The sequence below is a fragment of the Bos indicus x Bos taurus genome, chromosome 7, assembly GCF_003369695.1.
Source record: "Bos indicus x Bos taurus breed Angus x Brahman F1 hybrid chromosome 7, Bos_hybrid_MaternalHap_v2.0, whole genome shotgun sequence".
Classification (NCBI taxonomy): Eukaryota; Metazoa; Chordata; class Mammalia; order Artiodactyla; family Bovidae; genus Bos; species Bos indicus x Bos taurus.
Window position 1 is genome coordinate 56,838,053 of NC_040082.1, and position 13,495 is coordinate 56,851,547.

A 13,495-nucleotide genomic window follows, 5' to 3' on the forward strand; every position below is an offset into this window, starting at 1 on the left:
CCATTGCAAGTGTTGGATATCACTTAATACACTTAAAAAGCAATGGAGCGTTTATATTGGAGCATTAAGAACAAATGAAAACAGCAACTATTCTCATGTGTTTTTGTGGCTTAGAGAATAAACTCCAGTGATGGCACAAAGATTTCCAAAGTGCTGTATATGTAGCTTCTGCTTCTTACAAGCCTTAACAAGCTCATACCTGTAAGAATAAGGGACATAAAACTCTCATCACAACTGATACTCCAACCTCCAATCCCATCACTACACCATTGGCACCAGGGAACAATTTTATGCCCAAGCAAATTTCTGAGCAATCACTACACAGAATAATCACTGTAAGTATTTTGTTTCTTAGGAAACTTCTGGGAGTGAAGACATTTGACAATCCTAATCAACAGTGCCCAGACAGGAGACTATAAGAAGAACTACCCATTAAAGGAAAATAATGCCCTTTCTTTAATCTCTAGTACTGCATGCATGAATTAAGTCTGGGAGTGCTACAGCCCAGAGCATAAATCTGAGTCATCACTGAAAACCCTAGGTTAGCAGTACCTAGCATTTCTTTCCTTGACATCCTATGGGCAAGTCAATGGCCCTTCTCCCTGGCTTGTGAAGTGAGCTTTTATTTCTACTTTTCATAACATTCTGGAATGACAGGAGTTGAAGTGAAGAAGGAAAGAGCCAAAATCATAGTACTTTAGGCCTTGCTGAAACAAATCTCAAAAACAACTATTATTAGGTCTACCAAAGGATATGACTATAAAACCCAGCCAGTTAGACCTCTCCAAGGCCTCTACGCCAAGGCTGTGGTATGTAAAGCTATACTGAGGGTATACAGGAACCTCAAGAGTAGAGTCCCACCACAGGGAGAGGTGGCAGCGCAGAGCCTATGAATTCCGGGTTGCAACAGGATTCCAGTTACACAGAAAACACAATATATCACTAGGAGATAGACAAGACCTTGTGGACAGCATCTTTTCCCTAGAAAGCTGAACTGTAAAGTCATTCTGCTTTGACCAAAATGTTCCATGTCAGGGACTACTGGATACACCCCCAGCTCCTGAGAAAAAAGGCATGAGTACACCCACGCCGCTGGTTGGCCTGGCACTCACGTTTCTCCTGGACGTAGAGGTACCCTTCCATAGTGTAAGGACTGATGGTCTTGTGCTCAAGGGGATTCTCCTTCATCTTCTTCATCAGGGATTCCACTTCCGACCTGGTGCCTTCAAAGCGATTTCGTGTCTAGGATGAAAGGAATTTTATCCAAATCAAAGAAATGAAACCCTCTTTGTTTCTCCAGCACTTCAGAGTATCAACCTACAGAATCCTAGATCTAAAACCAAGTGAGGAATGTTCAGCTATCAAAAAATAAGGCAAATGTTTACTTTACTGAAGTATACTTTGGCCTGAAAGCCCTATCCAAGAATGACACTCAAATTCTAGTGACCATCAAAATCACGTGGGGAACCAGCAGGAAATGCAACTGACCAGTCCTCACCCCCAAAGATAAACTCATCACTTCTCAACCCAGAAACATGCGTTTCTAGCAAGCATCCTGGCGACTCAGAGGCAGAGGGCCCACAGCAGGACAAGCCCTCCACCAGCCTCTAGGACAGAGATGCTCTCACCCTGGCTGTTTGCTGACAGTTTCCTCCTCAAATGCAGCTGCTTCATGTAAGGTTCCCCCTCCGCCAGAACAGCCTGTACCAGTACCCAGGGGAGCCCAGGGACCATCGCAGCTCCAGGGGGCCTGTGGCATCAGCTAAGACCTTCCAGCTCAACTTCTCCCTCTGCAGGGCCTGCTGCCCTCAACTCTCTCACAGGTGTTTTTGCCCACACTGCCTCCTGGGAACCTGCTCTGTGTAAATCTCCGCTTCAGAGCCTGTCTTCTGAGAAATCGAGCCCAATGGGAGGCCATACTTCATGAAAGCTCGTCCAAGACCCTGCAACTTCCTGTTCTGAGGCGCCACAGGGAACAATGAGAGCTCGGGCTTCCAAAAGCATACAGTCCAACCCACTCGGACACACTTGGGTTTATTTGGACACAGGATCAACCAGAGACAAAGACAGACGAAGTGCAGACTACTGTGATCACATTAGGGAAGAAAGGGGTTTAGTCCCAGTGACTGATCAGAGGCCTAAGCCGGATTCTGTGCACCCAAAGGCCCTGCTGCTTACAATCTGGGAAAGGAGATTGGGAGTAAGGCACACTGACTTGGATTTCCTCACCAAGAGTTGAACAAGAACACATCCTTTGAGCTGGAGGCCAGCATGTGTTCCCCACCCCCTACTTCTGAATATACAGTCTAGTGTTTCAAGTGGCCAGGCAGCTGGACGCACAGAAGGGAGGCCGGGCAGGGTTGGGTGGGGCTGGGACTTCCACTGCCAAAGGAAATCCTGATGCTGGTGCTACAGATTTAAAACATAATCAGCAGCAGCACTTCTGCGAACAGAAATAATGGAGCTTTGAAATAACAGAGGTGAGGATGAGCTCTGGGACCACCAAGCACCCTGGAGATGACTGCCCTCTGCTGCCCTTTGAACCCAAGCAAGACCCATCCTCCCCATCTGCATTCCCATCCATTTACGCGATCTCTATGCAACCAGACCCATATTTTGTTTCTTCCTTCCCTTAACAAGGGAAAGGAAGCCCATCCCCTCGCCCACTCACGTTCTGTATGCTGATAGTCAACTGTGTCTTGAAGTCGTTGAAGTCCTTGGCCAGTTCATAACCATGGTGATAGAAAGTGAAGAGTCCTTGTAGGAATGCCAGTAGCTGTAAAGGGAAGACCTCATATAAGCAGGTTCAAGAGGTATTATGGAGCTGTATCTGAGTTCCCAGCCCTGCTTTGAACATAATATAATGACAAGGTAATAATAATGACTATCATTTACTGAGCTCTTCTTACGTGCCAGGCTCTTGAGACTTCATATGCCCCATCTCACTGAATAGTCCTAACAGTAGGATTCATTACATAGGTTGTTATCTCCATTTTAACAATAAGGAAGCAGATTCAGAGAGGTTAAGTAACTTGTCCCAAAACACACAGTACATAGCAGCTACAATTTGAAACGAGGTCTCCTTGGCACCAACACCCAAGCTCATATCCTGTAAGCCTCATCACCCCCTAAGAAAACCACTTCTTCAGAAACTGAAGATGAGGGGTCCTACTCAGTCTCCTATTAAATTCATTACATCGGGTTATCATGCAAAAGGGTGTGGTTATACTGATAACCAACAAAGAAGAGAGAAAAGGAAGCTGGTGTGTCCTGAGTCTGCAGCCTAACAGGCAAAGTCAAATCAAAGAAAATCATCAAGATTAGATCCAGTTCAAGTGTGTTTCTGCACTTGCCGTAAATTATCTGAAAGTCAATGCTCTGGATCCCTTTATTAAAATAATCCCATGTTCCCACATGTTCAGTTAAGATGGTTTCCCTAAATTCTCATTTAAAGTACCTTGGGCTAAAAGGTAACGGCATTCCTTGTTTAGTCCTGTCTTTAGTGAAGAGTGAAAATATCTGTTCACCATGATTCTTGCAATAGACCTTCATATACTTAAAACAACTAACTGAGCCCCTGCCAGCCTTCACTTCTCCAAGCCGTCCTGCTGTCTTTCCTCTCATCGTGCATATGGAACCTCATTGCTGTTACGCCTCCTGGCCCCTTCCCAAGCTCTACATGTCCTGCCTCGGTCCCATATCGCAAGCTGAAAGAATTATAATTAAAGCCTGAACACAGTTTAGAATAACCAGGACCTCAACTCTATCACAAGCTCAATTCTACTACATTTGGAGACCACCCCCAATCTAACGTGAACTGCTCGAAGCTGACTCACATCGTTTGAGTTGTTCCCTCAGACCTGCCTCAAACACGTTATATCAAGACACAGTTGCATCACTTTATACTGTTGTGTTTAATCTTCTAGTCCTTAAATGAACATACCTTTACTTATTAAACACAATCTCACTTTGTTTCACCTAACTCTCCCTTTCTGAGAAGCAGCCTTAACGATGAAAGTAAAGGAGACCATTACATTTTGCCTGTGGCAGGAATGGTAAACACCAGGGTGTACACTGACCTGTCTTCAGGCAACGCCACGTGTCCAGCCCACTTTATCAAAGAGCTTTACGCTGGAAAGTCAGACAAGGCCCAGCTCATAACAACATGGTCCCTTGACTTCCTGTTGCCGTTGTCCCTGGAGCATCTGCTCCCTTACATCTTCACAGGAGGTAAGCAACAGGCATTGCTGGGTCCTCTAGCTAGAAGCACATCTAGGGGCACCATTTATACATCCCTAACCTAAATTAAGGAACGGGGGGTAAGCCACAGAGAGTCACCAAGGACTAACAATGAATTCTTTTCCTCAAGATGACCATAGTCTCTGTATGTCCTCTATGTAAAACCCATTTCTGTGAAGACGGCCCATACTTTTTCTTCTAAACAGCTCCAGTAATAGAGAAGAAGGGGCTCTCGTGCCAAATCTAGTGCCAGTGTTCACAAGGACAACTGTCCTTCCTTATCTCTTCCCTCCCTGTTGTCCTTGAATGCTGCTGGTCCATCAACTTTTCCAGGGCACTGAGTCACCCTCTACTGGAGAATAATGCAGAAGATAAGCAACTGATGCTCAGGGTATTCCTCCTATTAACTCTGAGCTATCCTTCACTTAAAATCAACAGGGCCTCTCTTACTCAGGGTAATTATCTCAAACAGCTCACTAAGATGTCACCTGCATGTACACACAAGCACTCCAAAGGCAGAGGGCGGCTAATATTTATTTTGGTTTTCACTTCCTTTGGTATCATGCCTGGTTGTCCATTTTTGTACAGGAAATAATGCCTTAAATATTGTTATCTTTGGACCACTTCCCTTCCTTCTCCCCTCACAGCATCTTTCCTGCCCTCCCCGACCTCCCACACACTGTATGCATCTCTGAACCCATGACCCTGGGAAATCAAAGTCCACTGCTCAGGGGTGGGCAAGGCCCACAGAAAGACTCCAGAAAAGAAAGGATCTGTCCGCTCCAAAGAAATGCTTCTCCTCACACAGAGAGAAGTGCTGCTGTGGCCTCAGCTGGTTATTAGGTAAGAGAAGCTGGCATGTGCACCCAGGCTCCTCTCTGGACATCAGACACATAGCCACAGCACAACAAAGGAAACGCCAAGGAGAGACCTTACCACTCTCCCCCTTCCCTTCTTCCCCATCCTTGTTTTCCTCTGAGAATTATTGTAAGAAAAATCTATTTTCATTTCCTAGCTGATTACATAGATTAAAAAAAAAAAAAAAAGAACAAATTAGTGATGGTTGCATCATTCTGGGCTCTGTGATAAATTTGTTTCCATTCATAGAACAGAGCTACTGTTTTGGGTTGAATTTTGCCTCTCCATATCCAAAAGATATGAAGTCTGAACTCCCAGTATTTCAGAATGCGATTTTCTGTAGAAATAGGATCTGTACAGTGGTAATAAAGTGAAAATGAATCCATTAGGCCCTAATCGAAAATGACTGGTGTCCTGAAAAACTGGGGGTGGGGGGTGGAGTGTGGACATAGTAACAAACAGAGAAGCAAGACATGCGAGGATGAAGAACTGGAGTGACTTGTCTATAAAGCAAGGAATGCCAAACACCGCCAGGAAAGCACCAGATGCCAGGAAGAGGAAAGGAGGGATTAGTTCTCTAAAGATTTCAGGCGGAGCAGGGCCTGCTGACCTAGATCTCAGACGTCTATAGCCTCTAGAACTATGAGTCAGTACACTTCTGCTGTTCTGAGGCACCCAGTTTGTGGTACTTTGTTACAGAAACCTTAGCAGAAAAATACAGCTACTAAGAACCATTCATGCACACAGTGAAGAGAAGGGCTGCCGGCAGACAGATAAAAAGCTGGGCTGGGAAAGCCAAGTAACTCCCTGTAACTCATCCTTAACCTATTAGCACCCTGGGCCACGGCAAAGACTGAGATCATCTATGCAGCTGATTTAGCACAGGAGTGCTGGCGGGGCCACTCAGCAAGAGAGCCAGATGCAGACCGATGTATCAGAAGAGACACTGAGCTGATGGGTCGCGACAGAATGCCACCGACCAAAGAAAAAGAAGGACAACCTGCAATGAGGCACGAGCCGTGAAAAAGGACAGAAAGGCAGAGCACTGAGAAGTACTCAGGAGGCGAAACTTGGAGGCTGCAGAGCCTGACAAATGTGTAGAGTGAGTTCTCGGCAGCACAAGGTAACTGCCAATTATGAAAACTCAGGGAACAGACGGAACAAGGCTTTACCTTCGGGAAGCCATTAAGTCATTATCTATGATCCCAATCTCCAGAACATTTCGTATCTCAACAATAAAATTAAGGTTTCCAGGGCACAAAAAAATAGAGGGTTTAGATCCCAGAAGTCTGACTTTTCTTCCTTGGCATACTAACATTTTGTTTTTCTAAAGGTAGGTAACATCTTGGTACCTGAAGCTATTTTTTAAGAAACAAATGAACATAGTTGATGTGCATGGAGGTTCCCTGAACGGCTGCAAGATTCCCTGGACTGAAACCAACTCAACACATGAACACTTATACCAGGCACCCCAACAATTTAGTTCAATTGATTTTTTGTTGGTTTCCTTTCCACCTGCAAATAGTCAAATGCTGTTTCAAATAGAAATTAAGAGTCAGACCATTACAGCTCTGCCATTTACTAAGTGTGACCTTGCAGAGGTAAATAAACATGCTTCAATTTCTTTATCTGAACACAAAAACAGGACCTACCCTCAAATAATGATTGAATGACATAATATAGCAAAGCACTTATTAGTTACACAGAACATAACAGAGTTTCAGCTGATATCAAGTGTTACGTTCTTCTGTACAATCTAGGCCAGTAGCTTAAACTTTAATGTGCAGCAGAATCACCTGGAAGGCTTACAAAAGTATAGATGACTGGATCCCACTCCCAAATTTCAGGTATGGGGTACAGCTTGAGAATTTGTATTTCTAGGACTTTGAGAACTACTAATCCAGTCAGTTCTGAAGGCGATCAGCCCTGGGATTTCTTTGGAAGGAATGATGCTAAAGCTGAAACTCCAGTACTTTGGCCACCTCATGTGAAGAGTTGACTCACTGGAAAAGACTCTGATGCTGGGAGGGATTGGGGGCAGGAGGAGAAGGGGACGACAGAGGATGAGATGGCTGGATGGCATCACTGACTCGATGGACGTGAGTCTCAGTGAACTCCGGGAATTGGTGATGGACAGGAGGCCTGGCGTGCTGCGATTCACGGGGTCGCAAAGAGTCGGACACGACTGAGCGACTGAACTGAACTGACTGAATCCAGTCAGTAGCTTTTTCGCTATATGACTCTCTTCTCCCTACTCACAGCTCCAGCCACTCACCTGCTTGTCTACTAGTATGCTCAGAAACAAGAACATCTGCGGAAAAGTGAAGGTTACATATCTATATCCAACCTCTCAGCCAACTCATTTTTTAAAAAAATATTTACTTATTTGGCTGTGCTGGATATTAGTTGTGACATGCGGAATCTCAGCTGAAGTATGTAGGATCTTTGGTTGTGGTATGTGGGATGTAGTTCCCTGACCAGGGATCATACTCAGGCACCCTGCATTGGGAGTGCAGAGTCTTGGCCACTGGCCACTTGACCACTGGCCACTCAGCCAATTCTAACACAAGACGAGACATTTTTTCATTAGCTTTCCAGGTACCTCACTTTATGAACTCAAAAACATCTGCAATCCACAACAGCTTTCTACTTTTTAAACCCCACTGTCCATACTATCCAACCTGGCACTCACCTACATGCAACTCTGGCTCGCTCATTATTATACATGTTGCTTCCCCAAGTAGGCTGTGAGCTCCTCAGACAGAGAAGCTGGGTTGTCAGTATTTTCTATGTGTTCAGAAAAAAATGCTTTTAGATTTATCAAGACTGTATTAAACCAAGCAAACCCTGTTAACACTGCCACTTGACTCATTCACTCATTTGAGGAGACCCTGGATGGCCAAAATTGATATATTCCTCTGCCTCAGAATTAAAAAAAAAAAAAAAGCAAAACTGTTAACTGGGTCCTAATAAGCAACTATATAATAATTGGGTGTCAATTAGGTTAGCACTTTCCTGGTGGTTCATAAAGAATCCACCTACAATGCAGGATATGCAGGTTCAATTCCTGGGTCGGGAAGATCCACTGGCAAAGGGCACAGCAACCCATTCCAGTATTCTTGGCCTGGAGAATCCCATGGACTGAGGAGCCTGGTGGGTTATGGTCCACAGGGTCACAAAAAGTCAGACACAACTGAAGTGACTGAGCACACAAGCACACAATTAGGTTAGCTCTATTCTAAGCATCTTACCCTGGATAAACTCAGGTAATCTTCCTAACATCTTTATAAATGGGATTGTTATATCTGTTTTGCAGATGAGAAAACTGAAGCTCACAAAATAACTTCCCAAGAACATGCACCTGGAATATGACTGAGCTGAGATTTAAAAGCAGGCAATCTGGTTCTAGAGCCCTTGACAATGATGCTACACTGCCTCTCAAAGGCTCAAGACACTGATAAATTACACTAGAATGCCAGGAAACAGAAAGGTTAAATCCTTACACATTTCTTTTTAAAAAGAGGAGAAAGAAAGGGAGGAGGAGGAAAGCTCACATACATGAACAGAGTCATCCAGCTGAGACCAGCCTAGACTGGATGAACCCCACAGATGTGTGAGAAACATCTACTGTTGTATAAGGTTTTATGGTTATTTGTTACCCAACAAAAGCTAACAGATACAGTACCTGATTTACTATATGGAGAAATCAAAATAAACAAGGAAAAACACCTCCAAAAAATGGGATGGGTCAATTAAAATGTAACTCATCAAAATCAGGCATTTACAGAATAACATCAATTAATCTGTACATAAAGGTTATTAGAATCATACTGCTGTTTTTCTATAGAAATTCTAGCAAAAGCAAGTAAAGATGCATGCCAAAGGCTAATTCTTTATGACAGCATTTGAATTCCTGCCCCAACCATGAGAGATGAGACTGTAATTGAATGGCTGGTTTTAACACCTCTGGGCCCCAAGCAGGGAAATCAACAAGCTTGCTTTCTTTGACAGATGGCTTCCCCATCTCACAGATCCTGCAGAAAGATGGGGATTTTGAGATCTTGTTAGAGATCACTGCTAGAAAGGAAGATATCTCTAAAATTTCCAATATTCAAGTAAGACTGAGGTAATTAACAACTTTGAAGAATTTGCCAGATGACATGGCTGGGAGGAGATCCCAAGAACAAACAGTTTCAGCAAAATAAAAGACAGAAGCATCAGATTCCAAGATCAAACACAGTCTTAAAATCACCTGCCAGTCTACACACCTAAAAAGCACCCCCAAAGTTTATAAATTAGAAAGGGGGCACAAAACACTCTTGACCAAAAAGGGAGGTCATTTTCTTTCAGTTTCTTATAGTTTTATTATTTACTAAAGAAAACCACTCTTTCTTAAATTTAGGTAATCTTATTTGTAAAGAGACTCAAGGCTTGGGTCTAAATCAGAGGCTGCATCTGGCTGAAAAGTTCAAGATCTGCAAGTCTTAAATTGAGGCCCATGTGCTCATTTGGTGTCTCCATGGATTCTGAACACTAGTGCCACAGCAGGGTACAGCAGTACCACATCTCCACGAAGCCACAACCACACTGGGGTGGCCGAGGCTACGGCCAGACTTGTTCCCACACTGCAGCCCTACGTGCCCACTGGGATGTTCCACCCAAGTCCAAACCCCATCACAGTCCCTTCAGGGCAATCTCCATGCCTCCTGGTTATAATAAGCCTAGAGTGAGACACTGCTTCCTATCCCATCTTTTTAATACATGCCTCGGATAAGAAGGGGCTTTGAACTTAGGGGGCAAAAAGAGAAAGGTTTCCTTGGGTTACTGCTGTCTTTGGGTTATTTGCAGGAGAGAGGAAGCGATGGCGAGGGTGGGGGTTCGGGACAGGCAGAGGAAGGAGAAAAGGTAAGGGGTCATCACTATTGTTTGGCAAGATGAAAACCCCTCCCTCCCTTACTCCGACTTAGAAATGAACCAGCCCAACCCAACCCAACATAGATGAGGGAACCGTTGCTGAACATTCTACATCCATGTCTATGGTTGCACTGGGAAGAATCCAGGGTAGCCAGATGACAGCACTGTTACTAGCAGAAGGCACAGCATCAGGGCTGATCAGTCTCTTCATGAACAACTTAGAGCACTTCATCATCTAGGTAACTGGAATGAGGGGCAGGGATGAAAGTCTGGGTACATGCCAAAACCCTGAGCATCTACTTACAGGCTCCACGAACTCAAACATCTTCCTCTCTTGGACTTCCTGCACCTTGAAGACATACTCCAGGGATACTTCATAGAAATGCTGCCGGACCAGGTCCACTTGGCTGTCTGCCTACAAGCAAGATAGGATTTCAGAGAAAAAGCAGGTCACTATCTGAGGAGAGGATTCAGTAAGCAGCTTCCCACCCCCACTCCCACCCCTCGCCAAGAAAAGATCTCGGGAGATGGTTTTTAAAAACAAATCCAGTAGCATGAAGCAGAAATCAGAATAATGTTCATGGTTACCTGAGTGCTAAGTTTGGGTCAGGCACTGTGCCCATAGCTGTACATCATTATCGTATTCAATCCTCATAAATTGTAGTTATTTAATCCTCATTATAATCCTAAAAAGAAGATAGCATCCTTCCCCCTAACTTACAGGAAGTAAATGAAATCAGCTAACATTAATGAGCCTGACAGAGTTGGTACAAGACCAAACTGGGACTTCTGTCCTGGCTGCTCTTTCTCTAAGACCGCTGTACATCCTTACACCTCTAGACTCTTACCACTTTCCCACATGGGGCAGACCTACGTTCCATGAAATACAGAATTTTAAAGAGAAAAAGAAAACGTGCAGGACCATCCTCATCCGATCCATCCTAATGAACAAAACAAGCTGATAGGGGACAGGAGACCTCAGAACAGAACATTTTCACTCATCCCAAACACTTTCTTTGGACAAGGATGAACTACTAGTTTACAGCATAATTGGGTTTCCCTGGTGGCTCAGTAGAGACCTGGGTTCCATCCCTGGGACAGGAAAATCCCCTGGAGAAGGAAATGGCAACCTACTCCAGTATTCTTGCCTGGGAAATCCTATGGACAGAGGAGGCTGGCGAGCTACAGGCCACGGGGTCGCAAAACAGTCAGACACACTTACACTAGCAGTTGGATTTGTCAAGTCCCTGCAGTCCTTGATTTCTTGAAGTGCAAATCCAACACACTTACACCAGGGACCCACCTACTTCCCCCGACTCCCCCCAAACCCTGGACGAACAACAACAGCAAAGCAGAGTAATTACATTGCTCCCGCAAAGCCTCACCTCCCACTCTTGTAGGTCGTGAGACCTGGAAAGACCCACAAGTGCGTACAAGCAGGCCAGTGATCTGGGATCCAGAACCCAGGGGAGAAAATGACTGTGTGGAGCGGCAAGAAGCTGTGCTGAGAATCACCTCAACCACCACTACAAAGCTCTTACACTTTCAACAGTGTGGCGGAAGTCAATCCACTCTTTCCAAACAGATAATTACACTGAAAGTACATTTCAATGACATAAGAAAAATATGATTTTTTAAAAACAAAAATGGATATCCTGCTAATAGGTAACAAAACACTCTTTTCTTTAGAAATAAAGGTGTCAGGTGTCATTCGACAACATACTTTACAAAGACAAAGCTCCCAAAGGAGTATTTCTTTCAGCGTTCCTTTGTCAAGATTCCTGCAGGGCAAACCTGGGACAGACCTTTCACTTCATTAGGTATTGCTAACATATGGTATTGCTAACCTTGTATCTTAAGGACTTGGCAAATTGTTCATTCATTCATTGGGGTGCACAGCTTAATGAGGAAAAGAGATAAATAACCATGTAAATTATAAAAAAAATTACAAACTCTGGAAAAGGACGAGGTGCTATGAAACAATCCAAAAGATCCATTCAAGGCTTCTGCTAGTGACTTCCCCCCAGGGCAACTTCCATATTAATACAGAGAAGGTCCCCGCTCCCTAAGTTTAAGTGCTGCACAAATCAACATTAGGGCTAAGCCTGTGGGCGTTTCCTAAGTCTCCAAGCAGGAGAGTTGATGTCTGAGCACTGACCGAGCTTTACTTGGAGGACAGAGTTCAAAAAGTGCCGTACTAACCCCCTCTCCAGGGTGGCCAGCAAGTGTCTGCACACTTCCGCCTGGGCTCCTGTCAGCTAAGGCCTGTAAGTCCCCGCAGCTCTTGATTTCTCGTAGTGCAAATCCAACAGCTTTACACCTAGGGACACAGCTACTTCCCCTGACTTCCCTCACAACCTGAATACATCCTCCCTGCTTGAGCTTGCCAAGTGAGACTACAGCAGAAAAAAGGGCCCTTCTGAAAAGCTGCAAGTTAGGCCAAGCTGGAGGAGCCAGGAGGAAAATCCTCTGAGAAGAGTAGAGCCCAGCATCAGTGAGAGCTCCAGGAGAGTGACCGCTTGGGTGGGAATCGCAGTTTCATCATTTTCTAGCCGGTGGGACCTGCTACAGCCACTTGTCCTCTCTGGGTCTCTTCCCCGCACCTGGAGACTGGGGGTGGCAAGATTTCTATCTTAGAAGCCAGCTTCTGAGCCCCTGAAGACACTGACATTTTAAAGTCATCCACTAGATGGCAGCATCGCTTCACATCACTACCCTGTTATTTCTGCCACCAGAGACAGGGGATGGGCTAGAATTTACAAGTATTCACGTCAGGCCTACAAGCAAGGAACAATTCTGGATCATCAAAGGAAATAGATTTCATTATATGTGTAGCAAGATTAATAAGATTTTTAAAGTTGATTTTTTAATAAATGGGAGGAAAATCATCACTAAATAGCTGGAAGATGTTGAGCAAATCACTTGACCTCTGCAAGGACCTCAGTTCCTGCAAATGGAATTCTAAGAGGTTTAACCAGAGGATCACCAAGGTCCCTCCTGCTCCCCGCTTCCATTAGCTTGACACTCACATTAAATAACAATGGCTGGCAGGCAGCCCAGCAACATCCTTCCCTTCCAAGATTGAGAGACAAGAGCTTACTGGGTTAAGGGAAAGGTCTCCAGAGTCAGGAGCCTGGGTTCAAATATTTGCTGACTAGCAATGGGCAGGCTATTTAACATCTTTGAGCATCAGCTGCCTCCTATGTAAGACAGAGGGAATCCATCTGTACCTCATAGGGTGGTTGTGAGAAGTTGAGCAGATTCCATGTGAAGTGCTGGTACATAAATATGTATTCAGTAAACACTCACCACTATTATTGTTGCTGTTGATAGTAAAAATATTATCATCATTATTATTATGAGATTTTTATTCAATTTAACTCAGCTAAGGTATAGAAAGCAGTGCTTGAGAAGAGACCAGGACTTTCAACAAAGACCTACAGCCCAATCCTTGCCTTCAAAGTACTTAGGAAGTGTGAATGGG

At 44.5% G+C, this 13,495-nt stretch overlaps 1 protein-coding gene across 4 annotated transcripts in view; it reads right to left on the bottom strand.

Moving 5' to 3' along the window:
- Positions 1–13,495, bottom strand: part of ARHGAP26 (Rho GTPase activating protein 26) — a 473,410-nt gene that overhangs the window by 317,666 nt on the left and 142,249 nt on the right. For all 4 annotated transcript variants that reach the window (XM_027546098.1, XM_027546101.1, XM_027546099.1 and 1 more), the window contains exons 6-8: positions 10,316–10,426; positions 2,672–2,776; positions 1,113–1,242 (exon numbers count right to left, since the gene is read on the bottom strand). In XM_027546098.1, the coding sequence (XP_027401899.1) occupies positions 1,113–1,242; positions 2,672–2,776; positions 10,316–10,426 (346 nt within the window). The remainder of the gene's footprint in view (positions 1–1,112; positions 1,243–2,671; positions 2,777–10,315; positions 10,427–13,495) is intronic.